Genomic DNA, 22,990 nt, shown 5'->3' with positions numbered 1-22,990 from the left:
ACAAACACACTCTTCCTCCAAGTTGGCGCCTAATGTCTTAATCAAATCCACTTCTTGCGTCAACAAGTCGATGCATAGATGGGAGACTCTATAAGTTAATTCCCGTAGCCATTTACTACCATAATGCTTGTGTCTAAACATAAGGTTATGCTCGAACGCGTCTTTAATTCTCACAACATCACTTTTGAAATATTCATCAATTGCATCAAAAACCATGACAAAAGTGTCAACACATCCAAAAAGATTCTTCTTCAACCGATAATGAGCCGACTCTACCATACTTGTGGCTTGGTTGTCGAAGTGTTTGTGTCGATTTGTGAAAAAACCCACGAACCTTTCTTTATTAGGTTCCAACACATATTTGACCAAGTAAGTAATGACATCGGGGTAGTCGGTCTTCCAATGCTCAATAAGCATTTTAAATTTTTCTTCATAGACATCCTCGGTGATTGACCATACCAAAGCTTCCCATTCGCCTTGGAAATAAGCCCACAACATCTCATTATGTTCATATGCTTTCAAGAATTCCTTCTTTTTATTTACTCGTGTCTCCAACGGTAGTTTAGCAATATTCTCTAATTCTTTCAACTTAAGTGGTTGAATTTTCGATTGGCAATTTTTCCTCACATTGCACCATATGTGAAATGTACAAATAAAATTGAATACATCCGAAAACACCTTCTTAATAGCATACATCAACGATGAATCTTGATCAGAAACGAACACTCTAGGAAGATCACCCTCCATGAAGATTAACTTCAATTGTTCTAACCCCCAAACATAACTCTCTTTCTTCTCATTTTTCAAGAAACAAAAAGCCACGGTGAAAGGTGCCTTTGTCGAAGTATGCCCCACAATGTTCATCAACAACATCCCATATTTATTAGTCTTGTATGTGCAATCCAATATAATAACTTGTGGGAAGCATAGAGCCAATTGGACGCATTTCAGGTGGGCAAGGAAAAGGTGTGTGACTTGACCGAAGTCATCCAACTTCTTTTGGAAAGCGTAGTTATTCTTCACCCTTAACCACATTACTTGTTGCATCACCATCTTACCTTGCAAATTGAGTCTTCTAATCTTTTGTCTCGCATTGTAGATTGTTCGCATGGTCGACTTGTTATTCTTGTTGTCCGCCTTCAATTTGCTAAGAATCCTAGACGGTGGCAAACGTGCTCGTGTCATCTTATCCACTTCTAGCATCTCGTCGGGTTTGAGTCGCGCTACTTTCGCATGTCCATGAAGGTCTTTGGGATGTGGTTGGTTATGAAGACAATCCATATCTTTATTCATTATCCAATATTGATCTTCTTTGCTCAAGGACTTATTCTTGATGTTGAAAACGATCTTGAAAGGGCAATTACTTTTCTTCGTCTTCGTCCTATTCTTTCTACCGGTCTTGCAAACATATACGGTACCCTTTTTAACCTTGCTAGCGCCGGTTCCACTATTCTCACAAATCATTTCAAACTGATCCCCTCGGCTTTGTTGTCCTTTAACTAGTACACAATTTACCTTCATCGCGTGTTCCTCAACACAATCAAGAACTTCGGGTTTAGATTTCCATCTCTACGTTCATTCCAAAACAAATAATTTGTGAGAAAAACTTTGGAATATTCCGACAACATTAAGGTAAACAAAAAGTTCTTACATAACAAATCATTTTGGAAGTGATCCTTGGTATCCTCGTGAATTATGTCTACTGGATCAGGTTGATTTTCCATGGGTACAGGTCCGCCAAGCACGATCTACAAAGAATATCACAAGGTTAGATACTACAAAAGGAATATAATAGCAATGTTCGGCTTATTCGATAATCATATTATGTGTCGAACCATGAACATTTACAGGTTTCGGCTTATACGATATTCTCAATATGTGCCGAACCACGAACAATATTTTAACCCAAAAATTAACAAATTTATGTTCGGCTCATACGGTAATCATATTATATGCCGAACCTTGAACATTTAAAGGTTTCGGCTTATACGATATTCTCAATATATGTCGAACAAATAACAACATTTAACCCAAAAAATTAACAAATTCATGTTCGGCTCATACAATTTTGAAAATATAAGCCGAACTAGTAATTATTTTTATTCTAGGCTATTCAGGATGTTGTTCGGCTTACTATGAAACTTTCATATAAGCCGAACTAGTGTCTAGCAAAATGGTTGGAATTGAAAATTATAGGTTCGGCGCATGCTGTAAACAGATTCAGTGAGCCGAACCGTTCATCATTTGTTTGATTCGGCTCATAGATGTGAACCGAACCTCAACCTGGTTCGCCGAACCATGAAGCAAAAATCTAAACTTTTGATAATTTCGAGCTATAGAAGTGATATTGAGCATAAGATAGAAGTGTACCTGTGTATTAGAAGCATTGGGTTCCTCATATATGTACTCATCATCTGGATTTGGCTCATAAAAATCATCATCTTGAGTTTGTGTTTGAGTTTGATCTTGAGTTTGAGTTTGTGTAAAATCATTCTCATAATCTAAGAAATCAGCCATTTGGGAATCATTGTTGTAGTTGATATGTATTTTCCTAGGTTTTTTATATGAATTATGACCCTCCTCATCCTTTTAAAAAGAATCAAGAATTAAAATTTTCTCACTTTCTCCTTCTCTTTCTCTCCTTCTTAACCAAAACTTTGATTTTTTTTCCTCCCCAAAATTTTTCATCTAAACAACCTTTATAATTCTGAAAATTATCTTAATCACTAAACAAAATATTTAATCACTAATCCAGATTACTAACACTAATACGTAAAGGGTAGATTTGCCATTAAAAAAATTTGGGTTAAGGGGATATCTGATTTTGTTATTTCACAACCTTTTTTTTTTTGTGTTTGTTCAGTATGCCTAGAAAGATTTCAGTATGCCCAAAATCAGGGTTCTCATTTGCAATGCCTTGTGATTGAATTTACAATGTCTCATACAACCTTACAATGAGGCCTGCTCCAAATAGTGGTTGAATCTTTAGTCTCAGAAGCCCAATACACACTAGAGAACTAGAGATTTTTCTTTTTGATCGGTACAAGGTGAAGATGGTATTTCTTATGGACAACCATACCAGATGATTCATCCATGCTTACATCTTCAATCTTCATCCCTGCTGGTAATGCCCAATCAAAACAGTATAACATATTCGCGAGCGCGAGTTCAGTTGTTACCAGTCCCATATTGATCCCAGGACAACCTCTTCGACCACCTCCAAAAGGTAAGTACTCAAAATCTTGTTGTCCTCCATAATCAGTACTATTGGAGTACTTATCTATGAACCTAGCTCTCAGGGTAGAACTCATCTGGTTTATGCCAATAAGCCGGATTTCTCCCAACCGCCCATGCATTTATTAGCACTCTAGTCTTTGGCTTTATATCGTATCCATCGATCTTGCAGTTGTTCATGCTTTCTCTGGGAAGCAACATTGGAAGCGGAGAGTGTAGTCTTAAAGTTTCTCTAACCGCCATTTTAAGATATTGCAAATGATCAAGGTCTTTTTCATCTACCTTGTCAGTGTTTCTTCCTACGTAATTTCGAACTTCGTCTTGTACTTTTTTCATTGCTGCAGGATTTTTTATTAGTTCTGCCATTGCCCAATTCATGGTCACAGATGATGCGTCTACTCCCGCAAGAAATACATTCTGATTTATATCATGAAATGTCAGATTTAATTTCTAACCATAACCAAAAAAAAAAATCAATTGGAACGATTTCGATTAATAAATAAGCATAATTTACCATAAGGATCGCTTTGATATGGTCGTTAGTGAGACAAATTGGACTCGTTAGATCCATATCTAGTTCCAACAAAACGTCTATGAGGTCGTACTCATGTTCTGGCTTCCATCTCTCCGGGTTGCGATGTTCATCTACAATATCTTGAAAAAATTTGTCCAAATCATGGCAGCATTTTTCAAGTCTCCCATGCATTCCGGTGAGCCTATCAATAATCCAGCCTACTTTAGGAAAAATGTCAGACGCCGAGAAACCACTCATTAGACTTGTGATTTCTTTGAGAGTTTCTTTAAGTTTACCATCATCAAATGCCATGCCCCCAAAAGCAACTCTACAAAGAGTTCTATTTGTGAACCTAGCAAACATTTCAAAAACATCAATAGAAGCAGACGGGGCCGAGGCCGAAATACAATAGATTACAGATGCAACTTCTTCTTCCCTGATCACCTTAAAAGATTGCACTCTTTTGGAACTTAAAAGTTCAAGCACACATATTTTCCGAATCTCTCGCCAGTGCTCTCCATATGGTGCAAAAATAACATCCAAGTAATTATATGACAGGACCGTATTTCTGAGATAAGCGCCATAATTCTTGATGAGGTGGTCGTTTTCCGAGTTGATGCAAGTTGCCTATGGTTGGAAGCTTGAGAGGACCAGGAGGAGGAAGTGGACCATCATTTCTGCTGCTTTTGAAATGAGTACTCTGTGAACTGCTCACCAGGATCTCTAGAGTAAACACAATCATTAAAGGTTTAAATGTGTGTATTTAATTTATTCAAAAGGATTTCTCCACTAATTTAAAGTTATAACTTAGTGCTAAACCTGAGAAATCTTATCTTTAGTGAATGAGAGAAGATGGATTTTTGTTAAAAAAAAAAGAAAAAAAAAAGTATGAACCTGACGTGAATCGAACACGCAACCTTCTGATCTGGAGTCAGACGCGCTACCATTGCGCCACAGATCCAGTTGATGTTTTTGGCTGGTCTTATTAAGATAAGTATCCATCTTCTTCTTGTGTTCAAGTTTAAAATTCACCTCTAATTTTAGAATAGCTGCTGGTCAATTTGAGATCGAATTATTTAGCAAAAATTCTTGATGGACAGTTCATATAGACTAAGCAAGAATCCGGTGGGAATAAACAAACCCCAAAAATGGGACACCTTATTTTTCTCTCGGAATGGGGTCCATTTTTCACGTGTCTGCACGGTTTTTGTCTTGTTCAAAATGACGGTTCATGTAAAATTGTTGATTATTTAACTATTACAAATAATTTTTTGATGATTTTTATATTTTGTGATCGAATGTTTGTTTGTTTTTTTTTTCTTTTTTTATTTTGTTAATACCAAAGAAAACAGTTCATTAATAGCTAAAAAAGATCCGACAACTATATATACATATGAAGTTGAAAGGTACATGATTCCAAATTTAGGAACTTTTAAAGCATTAGCTGTTTAGCATGCCTGACTTGTTTATCCGCCGACATATGCAAATTTCTTCTAATAAATTTAAAAGATCATCTTGGAAAATCTTTTACTATTGCTCTGTCATATGGAAGGATTAAATGATTCTGCAAAATAATATTGATGAAAGCGCAGGGGTACCAAATACACCATCAATTCTTTCATTCGGGAACCTATATGAACAGTCCTTGTACAATCTATATGTTCGGTTACGAAACTGTATTTAAGATTATTTTAACAAGGTAAACCTGGTATATTCCCGAACTGTTCACGAACCGATTCCAACAAGAACAAGTCTTGTAATCTATATTTCAAGATACGAATTCAACAAGAACTATTTTGTAGAATCTGTACAATTGAGTTAATAATATATCTAGTTTTAAATACGCATGACCTGTGATATTTCAATTATAAACATAAAACAATATAATGTCGAAAAGAAATAACACAAACACCAGAGATTTTGTTAACGAGGAAATTACAATCTTGTAGAAAAACCCGGGGACCTAAGCCATATTGAACACACACTGATTATAAGTTGTTACACCAATCACCTACTACCTATTCAGACTAGATGTAATACCTTCTTCAGTTGTATTCGCGCACATGTACAACTCCTAGAAGAACACCATTTCTCTTTAGGAATTCTTCTCTTAAATCTTCTAGCAGAACACCAATTCTCTTCAGAAAATACTCTTGAAAATCTTCTGGCAGAACACCAATTCTCTTCAGAAAATACTCCTCAAGAATTAGGTCACAGAATCGTAACCCTAATTAAGATCACCTAGAAAATATTAGGGGTTATCTTGATCTATCAATCTAGGGTTTATGAAAAACTCCTAGGAACAGGTTTGGTAATTATCAAAGAAGATAGCTTCCTTGTGCTTTACGATCCCCAAGTAAAGTCTTTTGAAACCTCACTCTTGTTCGTGAAGAACAAAAATATAGAAAGCAACCTTATGCAACCAAACACAATTTTCCAAGGGATAGGTTATGTGGTTACATGAAACCTCTATTTATAATGAATGATCAAGGATAAGTTGCTTGGAAACAGAGCTATCCTGTCTAGGTTAGGAAACACCCCAAATACTTGAGAAAAAAAAAGGCTTTTGGTCACATATTCACAGTTTAGGTTCACGAACTGTTGCAAAAATTTCGTGTACAATTTCCTATTCACGAATTGCCTCAGCAAAACATAACAAGTGTTGCTTTAATAAATCAGTCATAACTTCTTCGTTATAACTCGGAATTGAGTGATTCTTGGCTCGTTCAATTCATATTCTGATTCACTACAACATGATGACCTTTCTAGTGATCAAGGACATTCTCACAAAAGTCATGGGCTCAAATATCCTCGAGTGTATATATAAATTTATAGTTTTCGTCATAGGAATTGTTCTAGAGTGACCACTTGTTTCGATAGATAAAGATGTAAAATACATTAGAGAATCAAGTATTTGTTACTAACCTTCAATCAAATTCTCCATAGATGTCTTCGTGTAGTATTCAATCTCCATTCTTCAAGGATAACTTTGATTCAGTACTCTACTTATTAAAACTAATCTAGTCTGAAACTGACTTTAATTAGTAAACTAATCAAGAATGTGTTTTGTCATCTAAATTTGATAACTAACTTGACATACCAATGCTAATTGGTTCAACCGAGCATTGCTCTAACAATCTCCCCATTTGTCAATTTTAGTATCAAAAGCATTTTACATATGTACTTATACCACTTTGGTTCTTGATTTAAGGAACCTTCAACATCTTCGATTCTGCACGTGTTCATTCTGTATTTGTTGAAGTTCCGTAGCATATTCACAACTTATGAGAATACTCAAGTTGAAAATCCAACATAGTATTTTCACGTTCCTCAAAGTTGAATTTTACTAAAACTTTGAAGTAATACTACATTGATATGTTCTCCCCCTTAGTCGATACTTACATCTTCTGAAAAATAGGTAAACCTATAGATAATAATCCACTCCCCCTTACATAATGCTCCAAGAAGCCATATGTTCTGATAAGGTACTACATAATAATTCCCCCTTTTTTGTCAACAAAATATGCAAAGGTGAAAAATAAGGATTATAATGAATTAATCAAAAGAGTATTCAAGACTAAAGAACACATACCAACTTTTAGTTTAGACAATTTCACCAGGTAACCTTGGTTTGCGTCAAGGAGACATAAGGCACAAGCATATCATACAATTCCACATCCGCACTCCCCACAAAGACATTATCATTAAGCACAAGTTCAAAAAGAATTCTCCCCCATTTGATGTCATTCCCAAAAAAACAACAAAAACGACATTTCTATGAAGTAGAAGGATTTTCAAAATTTTATTTTAGCCATCCCACAAGGAGATATGAGCTAAGAATCAACCAGAAGCATTCACAACTCAAAAAATAGTGCAGTGGGAAGAAAAAAAAAGGCAAAGGGTGGAAATATCTACTTCTAAGAGGACTATCTCGGAGTAAGGGAAGTTCTAGTGGAATTGAACAAAAAACGTTTTCGCAAAGCCTGGTGGATGGGGAAGGTGGATTTCCAGTATGGAAAAGGTAATGGGTAGTCGCAAAAGAGCCGGTGAAGGGCAGACAAGATCCATGAGTGGTTTAAGAAGATCCTCCAATGGCAAAAAATCCACGGTTCCAATTTCAAAATCCTATAAATACTTCCATTTTTTAACCAGTTTCACTCACACCACTCTACTCTCTTCTTCTTAATTTCTCTAAACAAAATCTTTTACTTTTTATTTATAATTTTTAGTATAAATTATCCAATATGAGGGCCAGTTTAAGGCGAAAAAGAGATCAAAAATGAAAGAATAACAACGCCTGCTACAAATGTCGATTATTCTCAAAATCGTGATGCAGAGTTTTCTTTGCCGAGTGTAGTTGTTGTTCCAAAATTAATTCCATGTCATGTGTCGGGAAATCAAGAGGGATCCAAAAATATTTAAATGTTGTTTATATAGGTCTACCCCCTCTAGTCCGAGAAATAGTGGATAGATATCTCTGGAGTTGGTTTTATTATGTAAATCATAAAAGCACAATTGCACGCTTACGAGAATATTGGTAGAAAGGTGGTGACTTACGACACACATGTTCTATTTTATGAACTTTGAAACTGGTAAATTTGTTTAGTTAAAATTAAAATCTATTTTTAAACAATTGTTGATTAACGTAGAACAATTAATTATATGATATCATTCAAAATTATCCCCTTGATTTGTATTTCATTTATGGAATTCCAAGTTGTGTGGGAGCCCCTGTACCATTCACCAAAATGAATGTGTGTCTAATGATAAATGGAAGACGCTTATTCTCTTGTTGTGTGAAATTAAATGTACGAGAAGATCATAAAGAGTTGAAAGAACGTGGAATACATTGTTCAGCATTGAAACATTTCCTAGGTCTAAGGAAGGCTCAACAAATGTAGCTGAATACGAGGAGAGTGTTTGTGTTGCGGTTATTGGGTTACACGTTCTTTCCTAACTCAACCACTGTTTCTCACGTTGGTTGGCATGAAGCATTACAAGATCTTGATAGTGCACATATCATGACTGAGGGTCTATAATTTTAGCAGAAATGTACAACAACCTCGATAAAACATCGATAGGTGTAGCCTACTTTGTTGGTTTTGGGGCATTATAGAGGTAAATATCTAAATTATGATTTTTAAATTAGGTATTTATATGAACAAAACAAACATGGTCAAAATATTATATTATGTATTAATTTTTAGTATTGGTGGTATATCTATTTCTGTGTTGGTAAGCCAACTCTTAAGGACGATACACGTAGAGTTCTAATAATAATAGACACGTACTACAAGAGTAACGAGAAAAGGACATTGATAACGAAGGGGCGCTTTCCGGTTTTGTTCAAAGGTATTAATAAATGACATGGAGCCACAAATGTTCATCCTTATAGTGATTTCATCGAGTTTGAAGATCACCAAGTACAAACTATTCTTTGATTATTCACTCCAAAGAGTTGTTTTTGACACATGGAAATGAACAAAGGTGTTCGGTATTTGAGAGAAAGACTACTTTTTCAGTTACAACATATTTTTGCAATTGGGATCAACCCCAAGACATATGCAAATCTACTCATCAGATTTTGATAGGTTACGACAACTTCCATGAGAGAGGTTTGACTTGAACGCTCAAATGCATATTATTGAAGAACATTATCTCGAATGGTACCAAACGATTGTGAATCCAGTAATTGGTGTTCACAACATGCAATCTATAGGTTTGATTTCTCGGCGTACGTTAGGACGTATAAGTGGTGATATATCCTTCATTCTTAGCATGCAGCCTACAGAAGCATGCTTTATGACTTACCCCACCACAGATGGAAATTTTTCATCATCTTCATCAAATATGCTGAAAATATGTTGGGAGTTCCAAGTATAAAACATAACAAGGCGAGCCAATTACGATTCTGATAGTCTCGACAGCTATGAAATGTACCTATCCGTATTACAATGTGGAGGTCAGTGAAGATCATTTGAAGACAGAGCATAACAATTTGTGTTGGACAAGTTAATTATGACATGGTAATAGATAACTCTATCACGTTCTAATGAGCTCTACGATTACTAGACTTTAGAATATCTTTGGACTGATAATGCTTTTGGATATCAAAAGTAAAAGTGCTTCTGTTTTTACAGAAGTAGAAATCAAAAGAAAAATTATGTTGCTTTACAAAAATTTCGGATTTCTTTTTCTTCTGGAAGTCAAAAAGCGACATTTAGAGTTGTATGCAAATAGGTTAGATTATGAAGATGTTCACAACTTTACAAAATCTAAAGCCAATCTTAGGCTTAGTTTGGTATTGCTGCGGCTTTTGTAAAAGCATTTTTCTGCTGTGCGTTGTTGTGCTCTGCTGTGAGAAAAAAACAGTTAGACGTTTGGTAAAATATCAATTAAAGCTAAAGTTGATTAAAAAAGCATTCAAAGTGCATTTGATAAGATATCAAATTATACCATTGTTATTGTGGCAAATGACAAAAACAGAAGTATCTCTTAAAATAGATTTATTCAATTTTATTGAGTTTAAAAATAATTTTTTTTACTATTAAATATAAATAAATTAAATATTAAATTTACTAATTGCTACTATTATTATAATTGTTAAAAAAAATATTTTACTTAACCACTTTTTAATGTATATATAATTTTCAAACAAAAAATCAAACTAAAATTAACTAATTATTTAATATTTTTTTATTTTATTTTTGACAAATTAAATGAAATGGTATCATAAAATAGTTTGAAAATAAAATATAATAATATTTAAAGAATAAAACCATGGACAAGTCATTCTCAAGAAACAATGGGATACCAAGACGATAGCAAAGTTTCGACATGATATTGTTCGTGATGTAGTCGTCGACATTTGCTTCAAAGCTAGTGTGCCTGCTCGTAAGGAAGTTTCTTTGGGATTTCTGAAGAATGATGACAAAGAGTTGAAACCTGCTGATATTCTTGTGCTTAACTGGGAAGACGGAAAGGATGTTTGTATGGATGTCACTGGTGTTTCGCCCTTCGCAGGTGATGGAATTCGCTCTTTCGTCCCAGGGAAAGCTATATCTATTGCGGTTTCACGTAAACACTCTAAATACTTGGACAAGTGTATTTCACATGGCCATGGATTGAGTGTTTTGGCTTTCTCTACTCTAGGAGAGTTGGGTGAGGATACTTTGTGTTTTTTCAAGCGCCTGAAGAATTGTTTAGTTAGTAACGACGCTAGTAGTGGTTTTGGTAGGCGTTGCTATTCAAAAAGGTGTTGGAGCCCAGCTTGTTGCTAGGTTACCAACCAAAAGCTTTGTATAATGACTAATAAAATTATCTATAATCATAAATAAATAATCATAGAATAAAATATAAAAAATAAAAAATTAATCATATATATATTTAAGGATAATTTTTGTCATTTACAAAATAAAATATGGACAAAAAGGATAAATCAAGCATTAAATTTAGGTGGGACCAAAACTTATGCTTTTGTAGCTTTTAAAAGCTCCTCCTCCCGAGCTTTTGAAAATTGAGGAATTTGGAAAGTGCTTTGGGTGAAAAACACTTTGATTTTTTTTTAACCAAACACCAATTTCAAAAATTATTGACATATATAGATTTTGAATGTGTTTTTAAGTGCTTTTGATTTTTTTTAACCAAACACCAATTTCAAAAATAAAAGCATTAACAAACTCAGCCTTAAAATAAACGAAAAATTACTGTGCTGAACTAATCCATGGTGAAGGTTATTCTGGTAATTTGAGTTACGTTCATATATAATAAGCAACTGAGATTCACTATATCTCCAATTTTTTACTCTCTTTTCCTCCAAAGGAAACAAACAAACACAGAAATTTCTAGTCTCCAAATAAAGATTTCCTTAAAACCCTTTTCTCCTCTCCAACTTAGCTTCAAAACCCATCTCTCAAAATCTCGATTTGAATCTGTACTGGTTAGTTTTGGATCTGATTATGCTATTTGACAAAATTCTGAGAAAGAAAGAACAATTGAATAAGATTTGGAAGTAATGTCGTGGGGAGGAGGACCAGAAGAGATCTTTCTTTCAACCTCTCTTGCTAGTTATCTTGATAGTAAGTGCTATCTCTTTCTTTATCGGTATACCCTAAACCCTAACTAAAGATTCAATTTTTTTTCTAGGGTTTTCATTGACTTATTTTGATACTTAAAGATTCAATCTTTTATAGGATTTTGGTTTGGGTTTTCTGAATTTCTGGGTTTCATGTTTTGGTTTTTAGGTTAATTTTGGTTGTAGATTATGTAGAACTTGAGCTTAATCGAATCACTGTATCTTGTTTGCCTAAACTTGTCTGTTTAGTTATATGGTTTGATAATTTTCAATTGATGTACGAGTAATTGAGGTTTTAGGTCAACGAATTGAAATAATCTGGCCCTTCCCTATGATAAATTTCACTTCTTAGTTTATGGTAATGTGTACTATGTACTATGTAGAGTTCGAGTTTAGCCGAGATAACTATATTTTGTTTGCTTAGCTTAGTTAATATACATGGTAATTCGGTGCTTGCTAAATTTTTGAAAATTGTCAAATCGATGTGCATGGTATCTTAAGTTTGTACGACAACGAATCAGCAGCACTATTCCAATTCTTTTGAATTGACTCCTTAGACTGTCATTTCGCCTTTTATGTCATAGATTAACTAACTTGTAGTATATTAACCATTTGGGTTTTACCGTAAATTATTGCTTTGGTTATGGATTACACTTAGGAGTCACTAACTCAGGAGACCATGTAATTGAGTAGTTTAATACCATGTAATTGACTTGTTTCATTTATTCACTTATTTTGCGTGAACAATATCACGAACTGTGAAAAATTAATACTTATAAGGTCAATTCTCATCAAATTCAGAAGCTTACAGTTCGCCATATACAACCCAATGAACAAACGAGAAAATCACAGCTTTCTAAGAATGATGATAGAATCGGTATTTTGCCGGAGTCGTGACTTCTCATAATTCCTTGCTTTTGTGGACATGAAAACTGTAGTTCAAAGCAGCTTTTGTCCACAAGATGGAGGCCTATGCTGAAATCCGTCTCCATTCTAGAATTGAAAAATCTAGTCCGATTCTAGAACCGATTCTAGAATGGAGACAGATTTCCACATATGCCTCCATCTTGTGGACAAAAGCTGATTTGGATTATCGTTTTCATGTTCAACAAAGCTAGGACTTCTATAATTGCTTGCTTTTGTGGACACGGAAACTGTAGTTCAAATCAGCTTTTGTCCATAAGATGGAGGCCTATGCTGAAATCTGACTTCTCATAATCAAGTACTTATTTTCACAGTTCGGATTATTTTTCACGCAGAATAAGTAGAAATAATCTAGTACAACTATAGGCTGTAGCTAGATTCTACTTCGTAAAAGCGTCCATGTACAAAGAACTTGGAGTGGTGATTTCATTTTTAGATTGGACATGTTAAGAGATAACATCTATGAACTTCTGTAACTTTTTTTGTGCTTTCTCAGCAGTACTTTTTTTGTGAGTCGATCTTGCCGTTTTAAAAAATAGTTAGGTCCGAAAAGAAAAACATACAAACCTTGACAAAAGCCTATAAATGTTGATTAATTTGGCAGTGTATTGGGCATTCCACACATTCACCTACCTCCCCTCCTCATCTGCTAGCAGGTTGGCATACATAAAATGTTGCTGTAAGAATCCTGTTACGTAGTTTAGAAGTTTAAGTAGTAGTTTAGGGGTGAAATAGGATTTTGCTTGTACCTATTGGTAATTTTATGGTGAATTAAGCTTCTTACTGATTAGGGTGGGTACCCGGCACGTAGCATTCTTTGACATGTAATATTACAAGATAATTTTTTTTTTTTTTTGTACATTGACAACTTTTTGATCTAAACAAACTTACACACTTGCAGGGAAGCTTCTCATTCTACTCCGTGATGGCCGGAAACTTATGGGCCTACTTCGTTCTTTTGATCAATTTGGTAAGAACTTCTCAAAAGGCATCTTCTAAGAACCCAAAACCTCAAACGTTTCGTATGACTGAATAATTTGATAAGCAAGAAAGAAATACACATGCTATATTTCATATGACTATACAATTTGCCTTTTCTCTCTCTCGCATTAACTTTGTTAACGGCGCTGTTTTGACTGCTCGCAGCAAATGCTGTTCTTGAAGGTGCGTGCGAGCGAGTGATTGTGGGGGATCTTTATTGTGACATTCCCTTAGGCCTATATGTCATCCGTGGGGAAAATGTTGTTTTAATTGGTGAACTGGTATCTATTCGTTATCTCTAACGTGTAATTGATTTTAGCATAATCTAGGTCACATTCTGATTTTCAAAGTGTCTTCTATATATGGATAGGACCTCGAGAAAGAAGAGCTACCGCAGCACATGACTCGTGTTTCAGCTGCAGAGATTAAAAGGGTATGTATTAAATGATCCCTATCTTCACTGTGAATTTTCAATCGTTATTTGCGCATGCATCAGCTGTCGTCCATCTAAATTGATGGATATCATGCATTTTGGCAGATGGGCAACTTTATCTGACAGACCAAACTGTCGGTTATTAACTTCTGCTGGTTCCAAGTTGTGGTTATGAATAGGAATCTTACTCGAGATAAAAATATACTTTGGAACTCTTGTTTTGATATGTGTTGCTCCCATGCTTAGTCTTATTTGAAATATCCATTTACGTTCAGGAGATTAAAAACGAGAATCCTACCCTCAAATTCTATTTCACTATATCCTCAGTAGTTCATTATTTGGATATATTGAGACTTGTTCAGATTACACTAAGCATTAGCAATATTTCATACTTCTAAACCATCATCTTGGTCCCTGCAGGCACAAAAAGCAGAACGGGATGCTACAGATTTGAAAGGCTCCATGAGAAAGAGAATGGAGTTCCTTGATATGGATTGATATATATTGAAAATTTCCCTCGACCGAAAACCAACAAAACACTATCACATTGCAGTACCATGATTCCGCAAATATTATCGCGGTTTTTTGGTGTTGTACAGATGCTGATTTAGTAAAGGGAATTGGGAATAGAGGGTCAATAGCTGACTGTTAAGTTCTTTTGCTCATCTAATTTCTTTTGGCAGTTTAGTGTATCTCATGTTCTTCCAAGAGAGGTAGACTGGTAGAGATGGTGTTTGTTTTTCCATTGTCAGATAGACAACTTGAAACGATTTATTAAATGTGCAGTATCTGTTTGTTTTCGTTGTACCTCTCCACAAAACACTTTATAAGAGTGTCTTTCTGATTCTTAAACTTTGGCCTCCATAATCCTTCAAAATAAGTTGCATTTTATCAGCTGTTTTGCAGAAATGTGGCACTAATAATTGCAAATCCACACAAAAGAAGCCAGGGACAATGCAGGAGTGATTTTTCAGTGTTTGCAATGAGAACAAGGATTTGGTGCTAGAATCCTGCGAAAATTTTTGGAGTCTAACTGCAATGATTAAACTCACTGGTTTAGAATTTCAATTTGGAGTACTCCCTCTGCAATGTTTTGATTGATTAAACTCAAGAATCTCAAGAATCTCAATCCGGAGGAGTACTCTGCCCTGATGGACTAATCAGAAAAAAATCTGTCCTTGAAACAAACCCAGATCCAAAGAGAGGATTCAATCCCAATTCTCCAAAACTGACAAATATTTATTAGCAATAATTATATTTTGGACACAAAAGTCAACTAAGCTACCAAATACTTTTGACTCATTTCTTACTCCATTGCATGGTCTTAACATTTTTCTCACCACCCACAAGGTGAACAAAACCCCACCTGACTAAACTGGACTGTAGTAAAGTAGCTGCCTTTCTCTTCTTCTTCTAAACACTTCACTGTAAGAATAATCATCAGATCTTCACTTCTCTAGAAGATTTCATCTTCAAGAAGAAATGGGGTTCATTAAAATCCTTTTATTATTTTGTTGGTTAAGTGTTTTTAGTAATATCATCAATGGTTCAGTACATGAATACAGTTCAGAAAAGTTTATTAGTAAAGGTAATGCTTTTGTTTTTCATGGTGGTAGTGAAGGTCTTTACTCTTCTTTCACTGACAATAATGGAACTCTCACCTCTAGCTTCATACGGTATGTATACTTCAATCTTCTCCAATTTCTTTTATATTTTTCTATATATTTTTTTTTCTGATTTAATTTATGGTTGTCGGTTGAGTTCAAGTTTAATTTTGGGGTTTTGGGTATGAGTATTGAATTGGGTTGAGGTTTTGGTGTTATGGGGTTTGTAATGTGTGTATAGATCTGATATTACTAATGTGTATTTGGTTGTGAATTACTTGCTGGATCTGGTTCTAGGTGATTTTGGGATTTTTTGAGCTTAGTTTATTGAATTGGTGAATAAATTTGATAAGCATGTGTGGTTGTCGTGTTTTCGGAGTGCCCCGGGTTATTGAATTTGCGATGATTGCATTGTGGATTGCAATGAAATGTCTTAATTTGATTTTGAGGTTGGTTTATCAAATTGGTGCAACAAAATTAAGTAAAACATGTGGGGTTGTCGTGTTTTCGGAGTTCCCCGCGTTATAGTGATTGCATTTTGGATTGCTATGAGCTGATTTAGTTTGATTACAAGCTTAGTTTATGAAATTGGTGAAACAAATTTGGATAAACATGTGTTATTCTCGTGTTTTCGGAGTGCCCCGGGTTACTAACTTTGTAATGATTGCATTGTGTATTGCAATGAGCTGATTTTAATTTGGTTTTGAGGATAATTTATCGAATTGGTGAAAAACAAAAAGTAAATTAGAGAAACATGGGTCATTGTTGTTGTTGTTTTTCTTAAGGTGCCCAAGTCACTGGTGTTGTAATGATTGTGCTGTGGATTACGATGAGGTGGCTATGAAATGATGCAATGACTGACTGTTTCACTTGTTTATTTGAAACCAGTTTTGAGAAGATATCGTTTCGAAGACCAGAAGTTGGGAATTTGAGCGCTGCATTGATTCAAGCTATAGTATTCGAGGTGGAAGATAGGGAAACAATTGGTGGTTCGGCTTATGGTGGTCAAAGAGCTATTTGCTGTTCTCCAGATTTAGCAAAATTAGGTGTCTGTCCTCCAGGAGAAATTATACATCGCCCATCAACTAAGAATCCTTACTGGCCACAGGTTTTGCGTATTAACTTCGATGGAGATGATCTTGTGGCAACGATGCCATCACAATCAATACAGATTTCAGAAACTGGGATGTACAACTTGTATTTCATGCATTGTGATTCGAGTCTCCAGGATGTAATTATTGAGGGAAAGACTATATGGAAAAACTCTACTGGATATCTTCCTGGAAGAATGTCTCCTCTAATGAGGTTCTACGGGTTAATGTCTTTTGGATTTGTGATACTTGGGATTTTCTGGTTTTCTCAGTATGCGATGCATTGGAGAGAAGTTGTTCAACTGCAGAATTGCATAACTATGGTAATTACATTGGGTATGTTTGAAATGGCATTTTGGTACTTCGAGTATGCTGAATTCAATGAGACAGGAGTTCGACCAACTGGGATTACTGTATGGGCTGTCACATTCGGTACAGTTAAACGCACTGTTGCACGTTTAATCATTCTTATGGTTTCTATGGGTTACGGTGTTGTCAGACCTACATTAGGTGGTCTTACATCGAAGGTGGTTATGCTAGGAGGAACATTTCTATTTGCGTCTGAAGTGCTTGAATTGGTAGAAAATGTTGGTGCAATTAGTGACTTTTCTGGTTCAGCAAGGTTGTTCTTGGTTCTTCCTGTGGCAATCTTGGATGCATTCTTCATTGTTTGGATATTTACTTCTCTCTCTACCACACTCAATAAGCTTCAGGTGCTCAATTTTTCTTTTACTTCGTCAATCGCTTGTAATAGTTGTTGCATACCGCTTGTTTGGTGTAAAAGCTGCACCAAAAATGGAAATTCAACAAGCTGCGCCCATCCTAGTGCTAGCTCATTTTTCGACAAGAACTGAAATGTTCACTAGATCAAGTAATACATGTTATGGAACAAAAATTTTTTTTAGTTAAGATATACTCTCACAGGATTTTTTGTTGGGAAGGCTTTGCCTTGTCATTCTTGTAGTTTATGGTAGTGAGAATTATGATGCCTTATGCACTGTATTATTTTATTTTTTGTCATCTTTAGGAATACGGATATTGTTTGTTAAATTTCGTGGAATTTGAGAATAGTTGTCCAACTTTTTGCTTTTATGATTTGTCATACAGGCCAGACGAATGATGGCTAAGTTGGAAATTTATAGGAAATTTACAAATGCACTGGTTGTTGCTGTTATTTTCTCCATTGGTGGTCTCTTTTATGAGGTAATCTCCATTTGTATAGGTTTGAACACTTCTCATCGCATTTTTTATCTTTATCTTGAAATAAATAACTAGGGTTAAGTAAATAAAGCTGAGTGTATCTTATGCAGCTGTTCTTTAAGGCAAATGACGTATACAATGAGCGGTGGCAGACTGCATGGATTATCCCAGCCTTCTGGCAAGTCTTGTCGTTCTCTGTTTTGTGTGTCATATGTGCACTTTGGGCACCATCTCAGAACTCAACACGGTGAGTCCCCCCTTTTTTCCTTCTTTAGATGCCAACATTTTACTTTACTTACATTTGAACACCCAGCTCCCTGTTTCTGGTTCTTCCAATTTGACCCATTGATAGCCCTAAGCTCGACCCAGAAGTACAGTGGTTATGTATTCATATATTTGCTTTCTGTAGGTATGCCTACTCCGACGAAGCAGGTGAAGAGTTTGACAAGGAGGAAAATTTGACCCTCATAAAACCATCTCAAGCGGCAAGGGATGTTCCTATCTCACAGGAATCGAAACCTATACATATCAACAATGGATCAGCAGATGAAGATCTTGAAGAGGAAAAAATTGAGTAGAAATGACCAGAATAAGTAAGTGCCAGTCTTCTTAAAATTAAACAAGCATTTCTATACTCGCAGATATGTTATGGTTGCAGAGAAGAATCAAGACCTCAAACCACAAAATTGTAATTGATGTTAGCCTAAAGGTTTTGTTCATCTGTTCATTGGTAAATGGTGCTTTGTTTTTTCGAGTTTACACGGAACAAACGATGATGTGAGCATTAGTTAGATTTTTCTTCTTCTTCTTTTTGTTATGTATCTGTGCACCATTTCATTAACACAATACTGAACTTGTGATCTGTAATTTTTCATGTCCTAGCTCATTTTACCACATTCATAGTGTATTAATCCAAAAAAAGTTCTGCAGTTAAGAAACTGACTATGAACACTAATCAATCATGTACCACTAACTGGTATTAAAATTTCTAGACATAGTACCCCTATTTCTCATTTACTTTTCACAGATGACTGTCTGTTGTTCTCAAAGGCTTGTTAGTTGTAAAAATTTGTTAAATATCATCAATCAATTTAGTAATGCGTCTGGCCAGTTTATGTAATGCCAGTTTATGTAATGCGTCTGGCCAGCTCATAAACTTTTCTAAATCTGGCATTTTCTTTAGTAAAAGAATACATTCTAAACATCAATGAATAATGATTAGGCTTATGAAGATAAAGAAATTAGCATTACTCACTCTTATCTAAGAGCCCCTTTATTTGTTAATTGATCAAAATTAAGACTTTTAATAAGATTGTTACTAACATGGAACACAGCTCATAGTTGGAATGGTACAACTATAGTTCAAGCAAGCAAAAAGTCCTAATCAAAGCTGCTTTGTCTAGTCTACCTATTTATCAAATGAGATGTTTTTCTCTACCTATAAAAATCACTGACAAAATAGATGTTGTCCAAAGGGATTTTTGGGGAACAGAAACATTCTAAAGGTTTCATGTGTGAACCAATCAAAGTAGGAGGTCTAGGGTTTAAGGAAGCAAGCAAAATGAATAAGGCACTGATAGCTAAGTTAGCACGGAGAATTGCAACTCAACGTAACACCCTTTTAGGCTCTGTACTTAAGGATAAATACTTTAGAAACTCAACCATTTTTCTATTCCAAAAAACACTATAATGCTTCGTGGATATGGGGATGTATTATGCAGGGTTTTTTTTTAATTCATAAATTCAGTTGTTGGGAGGTAGGCGACGGTAAGTCCATACACATTTGGACAGATAAATGGATCCTAGGTATGGAACAAAATTTCATATCTATTTGTGGTGATCAACAAAATATTTTAACACTTGTATCTGAGTTGCTTGACTCTAATACTAAAAAGTGGAATATCATGAAAGTTAGAAATAACTTTGCTCCGGAAATTGCAGATAAGATCTTATGCACTAGAATATTCACTGATATTAATGGTTCTCCGAAACATGATAGGTTAAGATGGCTACTTACAAATGACGGGATTTTTACTGTAAGTCAATGCATAAAAACCTTAAACATCCGTTGATTGATAACATTAATTCTGATATTACTGCCTTCTGGAAATCTTTTTGGAAATTGAATGTTTCTCAAAGAATCAAAATCTTCTTGTGGAAGTGTATACATAATGCTCTTCCTGTTAGGAAAAAACTAGGTGAACACATGGTAATATTGACATGAAATGCATTTTTTGTGAGCATGAATGTGAGTCTTTAAAGCATCTGTTTTTCGAGTGTCCATATGCTAAATCAGTTTCTTTATTACCTCCAATGGTAGGTATAAATGCTAGTAATGATACAGACTTCTCTTTTGCTCAAATGTACTCCGATTGGATACCATGAGTGTATGACAATTCTGAAATAGAAATCATGACCACTCAATGTTGGTTGATTTGGAAGGAAAGATGTCTAAAAATCTTCCAATCCAAATCAACCACAAGCATTCAACTATCCCTTGTTGTACAGAGGCATCTGGGTTTTTGGTCTCCCCTAAGACAATTAAAACAGGGAGTAATCTCTAACTCTTTTTTTGTTTTAAGAAACCAATCAGACACACATGATAATGGATGGTCAAAACCACGAGAAAATCAACTCAAAATTAATTTTGATGCATCATGGATTGATTATGTTTCTCCTACTGGATATATTATAATTTTGAGATGAGATACAGGTAATGCAATACAAGCTACAACTGGGACTTTCAGGACCTCCACAGCAGAACAAGCAGAGGCTCTGAGTATGCTATAGGCAACAACTTGGGTAAAGAGTATGAACTTAAAAAATTTCTGGGTAGAAGGTGACTGCTATAGGATAATATATAGTGCTCAAGACAAGCAAAGTAGCATTTTTGGAGGAACAAAGGCATAGTCTCAGAAGCTGTGAGAATTCTAAAGATTTGTGATAATTTTTTGGGCTTTATGTTTTCAAAAAGGCAGGGAAATGAAGCGGCAAACATTTTGGCAAAAGAAGCATGCAAACGGGAAATTCACAAACAACAGTGGTTGTTGATGCTTCTCTTTTTAAACTCTATATTATTGTCGGATTTAAGCTTTTCAATTTCAGTTGATATGTCTAGTTTACAAACCAAAGATAATCTCATGTTGGTAGACACCAATATCTCAAATCAGTTAGAAGAGATAAGGGTAACCAACATCCTGGATTATCCTGTGTAATCTTTTCTCTTATCAATTTAAGTGGTTGTTTTTAAAAAAATAAAAAATCAGGTACCACTAGAATTGGTTGCAGTTGGGCCATCTTGCTAGTGCTGGCTAGCTGATCAAACATAACACTCAATTAAGCTTTTGACGACACCCAACATTATATCAAAATGCTTAATGAAGTCAATAAACTTCTATGCATTACTTTTAAGATTAACAACATTACATCAATCTAAGTACAATGGTAAAGACATTGGGTGATGATACATGTGACCTTACTTCTAAGGTTAACAACATCATATCAGTGTAAATACAGTGATAATTACATTGGGTGATGATAGATGTGACCTGAGTATGATACTCGTTAGCACCAAAGTCTTTTCCGGGAAAACAAACAAACTTGATTTACATGTTGTACCACGACCCACAGAGACATCAACGACATCACTGGGGTGTTGCCCACAGGTGACCATGCCCCGTTTTTAATGTTAGAGTAGATTTTAACCCCCTAAGGTCTTTTTTTATTTTGCGTCCACTTATTCTTTTGTCCAAGGCATTGACTCAGTACACTTGCTACCTATAAAGCTCAGCTGTATCTAGGCAAATAACATAGGAAAATCCTCGAAAACTTTGCTGATAATAGGATTCGTACGCAGACCCTCAAGGTACAACCACCTGGACTAGTGTCACATCCGCAAATGTTCCGAGAAAATTTTCTGCGCAAATATGACCCAGCAGCACAATAGCTCACTAATCTCTTATCACCCACTCATAATCCAGCCTTATAAAGTTTGCATTTATGCAAACAACAACACTACACTAAGTTATGCAACAAAAGACTTACTTAGATTTTCTCGTCACCTTCAATGTAGCCCATACTACAAGGGGTTAGTGCCATGTTTATGCTTCACGGAAATTGGGGAGTACTTTCGAATCAACAGAACACCAAGACAATCTTCAATCCAACAATCTTCACAGAAATTGGTAAATGAACTTACAAGCTTTTTTTTTTTTTTATAAGTAAGCCTAAAACGCACTCTCTACACAATGTGGTGCCTCAACACTTGACGACCTTACACTTGCAGAAGTTCTCTGGCCTATTTATAGTGCCAAGAACCAAGCCAATCTGTGTCCAACCAAGTACACATCCTATGAACAACCATCTTTCCATAGGCAGTTATCCTAACAGCAACAACGCCTTTCTAACTGCTAGCTTTTGTGTTGCCTTGTAGAATGATGACATACTTGTTCTCAATGATTAGGGAATGCCAAACTCGTTTTATAACCGTCTCAACCAACTCCTTTGATCTAGCATGCATGTGATGCGCACACAACATGTAACTGACAACCTGAACCACTATCCATCTAACATAGCGCTGCACATGTTTCTGCCCGAGCCAATGCACAACTTATCCCAATACTCGTCTTGGCCTAAGCCAATGTACAATTATCTTGGCGGTATAATTATCCTGGCCACGCACTTAAATCACATTGATGCCAACATCCGAGTAAAGTCATGCCAATCATTTCTTGCCTTGCTGCTTGGCTCAAATTTAGATGTTAGGTGCATTACTTGCATTCTTTTTACCGAGCAATAGACAACAATGTCGCATTTGGAAACACCACTGTTGCGTATGCATTGTCCAAGCCTTGGCCAATGCTTGGGTCAATGCCTAAGTGATTCCATGACCTGCATTGCATCCCTAATTCCTTCCTTGAGCTAGGCTAACTCTAA

At 35.4% G+C, this 22,990-nt stretch overlaps 3 protein-coding genes and 1 non-coding gene across 4 annotated transcripts; 2 read left to right on the top strand and 2 right to left on the bottom strand.

Annotated features, from left to right (window-relative positions):
• Positions 1 to 2,962: 2,962 nt before the first annotated feature.
• On the bottom strand, positions 2,963 to 4,242 carry LOC113335684 (cytochrome P450 71B10-like). The gene is made up of 2 exons (XM_026581702.1): positions 3,749 to 4,242; positions 2,963 to 3,651 (listed from the first exon to the last, which is right to left on the bottom strand). Exons 1-2 carry the CDS (start codon positions 4,109 to 4,111, stop codon positions 3,289 to 3,291), a joined length of 726 nt encoding a protein of 241 aa, XP_026437487.1. The 5' UTR covers positions 4,112 to 4,242; the 3' UTR covers positions 2,963 to 3,288.
• Positions 4,243 to 4,637: 395 nt separating this feature from the next.
• TRNAW-CCA lies at positions 4,638 to 4,709 on the bottom strand. Its single transcript has one exon. It is a non-coding gene; the product is annotated as a tRNA-Trp (tRNA).
• A 6,853-nt stretch (positions 4,710 to 11,562) lies between these two features.
• On the top strand, positions 11,563 to 15,011 carry LOC113335687 (sm-like protein LSM1B). Its single transcript, XM_026581704.1, has 5 exons — positions 11,563 to 11,826; positions 13,648 to 13,716; positions 13,893 to 14,008; positions 14,098 to 14,160; positions 14,581 to 15,011. The coding sequence occupies exons 1-5, from the start codon at positions 11,763 to 11,765 to the stop codon at positions 14,656 to 14,658; spliced, it is 390 nt and encodes a 129-aa protein (XP_026437489.1). The 5' UTR covers positions 11,563 to 11,762; the 3' UTR covers positions 14,659 to 15,011.
• A 526-nt stretch (positions 15,012 to 15,537) lies between these two features.
• LOC113335685 (transmembrane protein 87B-like) lies at positions 15,538 to 18,989 on the top strand. The gene is made up of 5 exons (XM_026581703.1): positions 15,538 to 15,836; positions 16,653 to 17,568; positions 17,963 to 18,058; positions 18,166 to 18,302; positions 18,465 to 18,989. Exons 1-5 carry the CDS (start codon positions 15,643 to 15,645, stop codon positions 18,631 to 18,633), a joined length of 1,512 nt encoding a protein of 503 aa, XP_026437488.1. The 5' UTR covers positions 15,538 to 15,642; the 3' UTR covers positions 18,634 to 18,989.
• Positions 18,990 to 22,990: the final 4,001 nt, after the last annotated feature.

The sequence above is a fragment of the Papaver somniferum genome, unplaced genomic scaffold (genome assembly GCF_003573695.1).
Source record: "Papaver somniferum cultivar HN1 unplaced genomic scaffold, ASM357369v1 unplaced-scaffold_15, whole genome shotgun sequence".
Lineage (NCBI taxonomy): Eukaryota > Viridiplantae > Streptophyta > Magnoliopsida > Ranunculales > Papaveraceae > Papaver > Papaver somniferum.
Note: the sequence above shows the minus strand (reverse complement) of the source record. Positions and strands in the feature narration are given on the sequence as shown.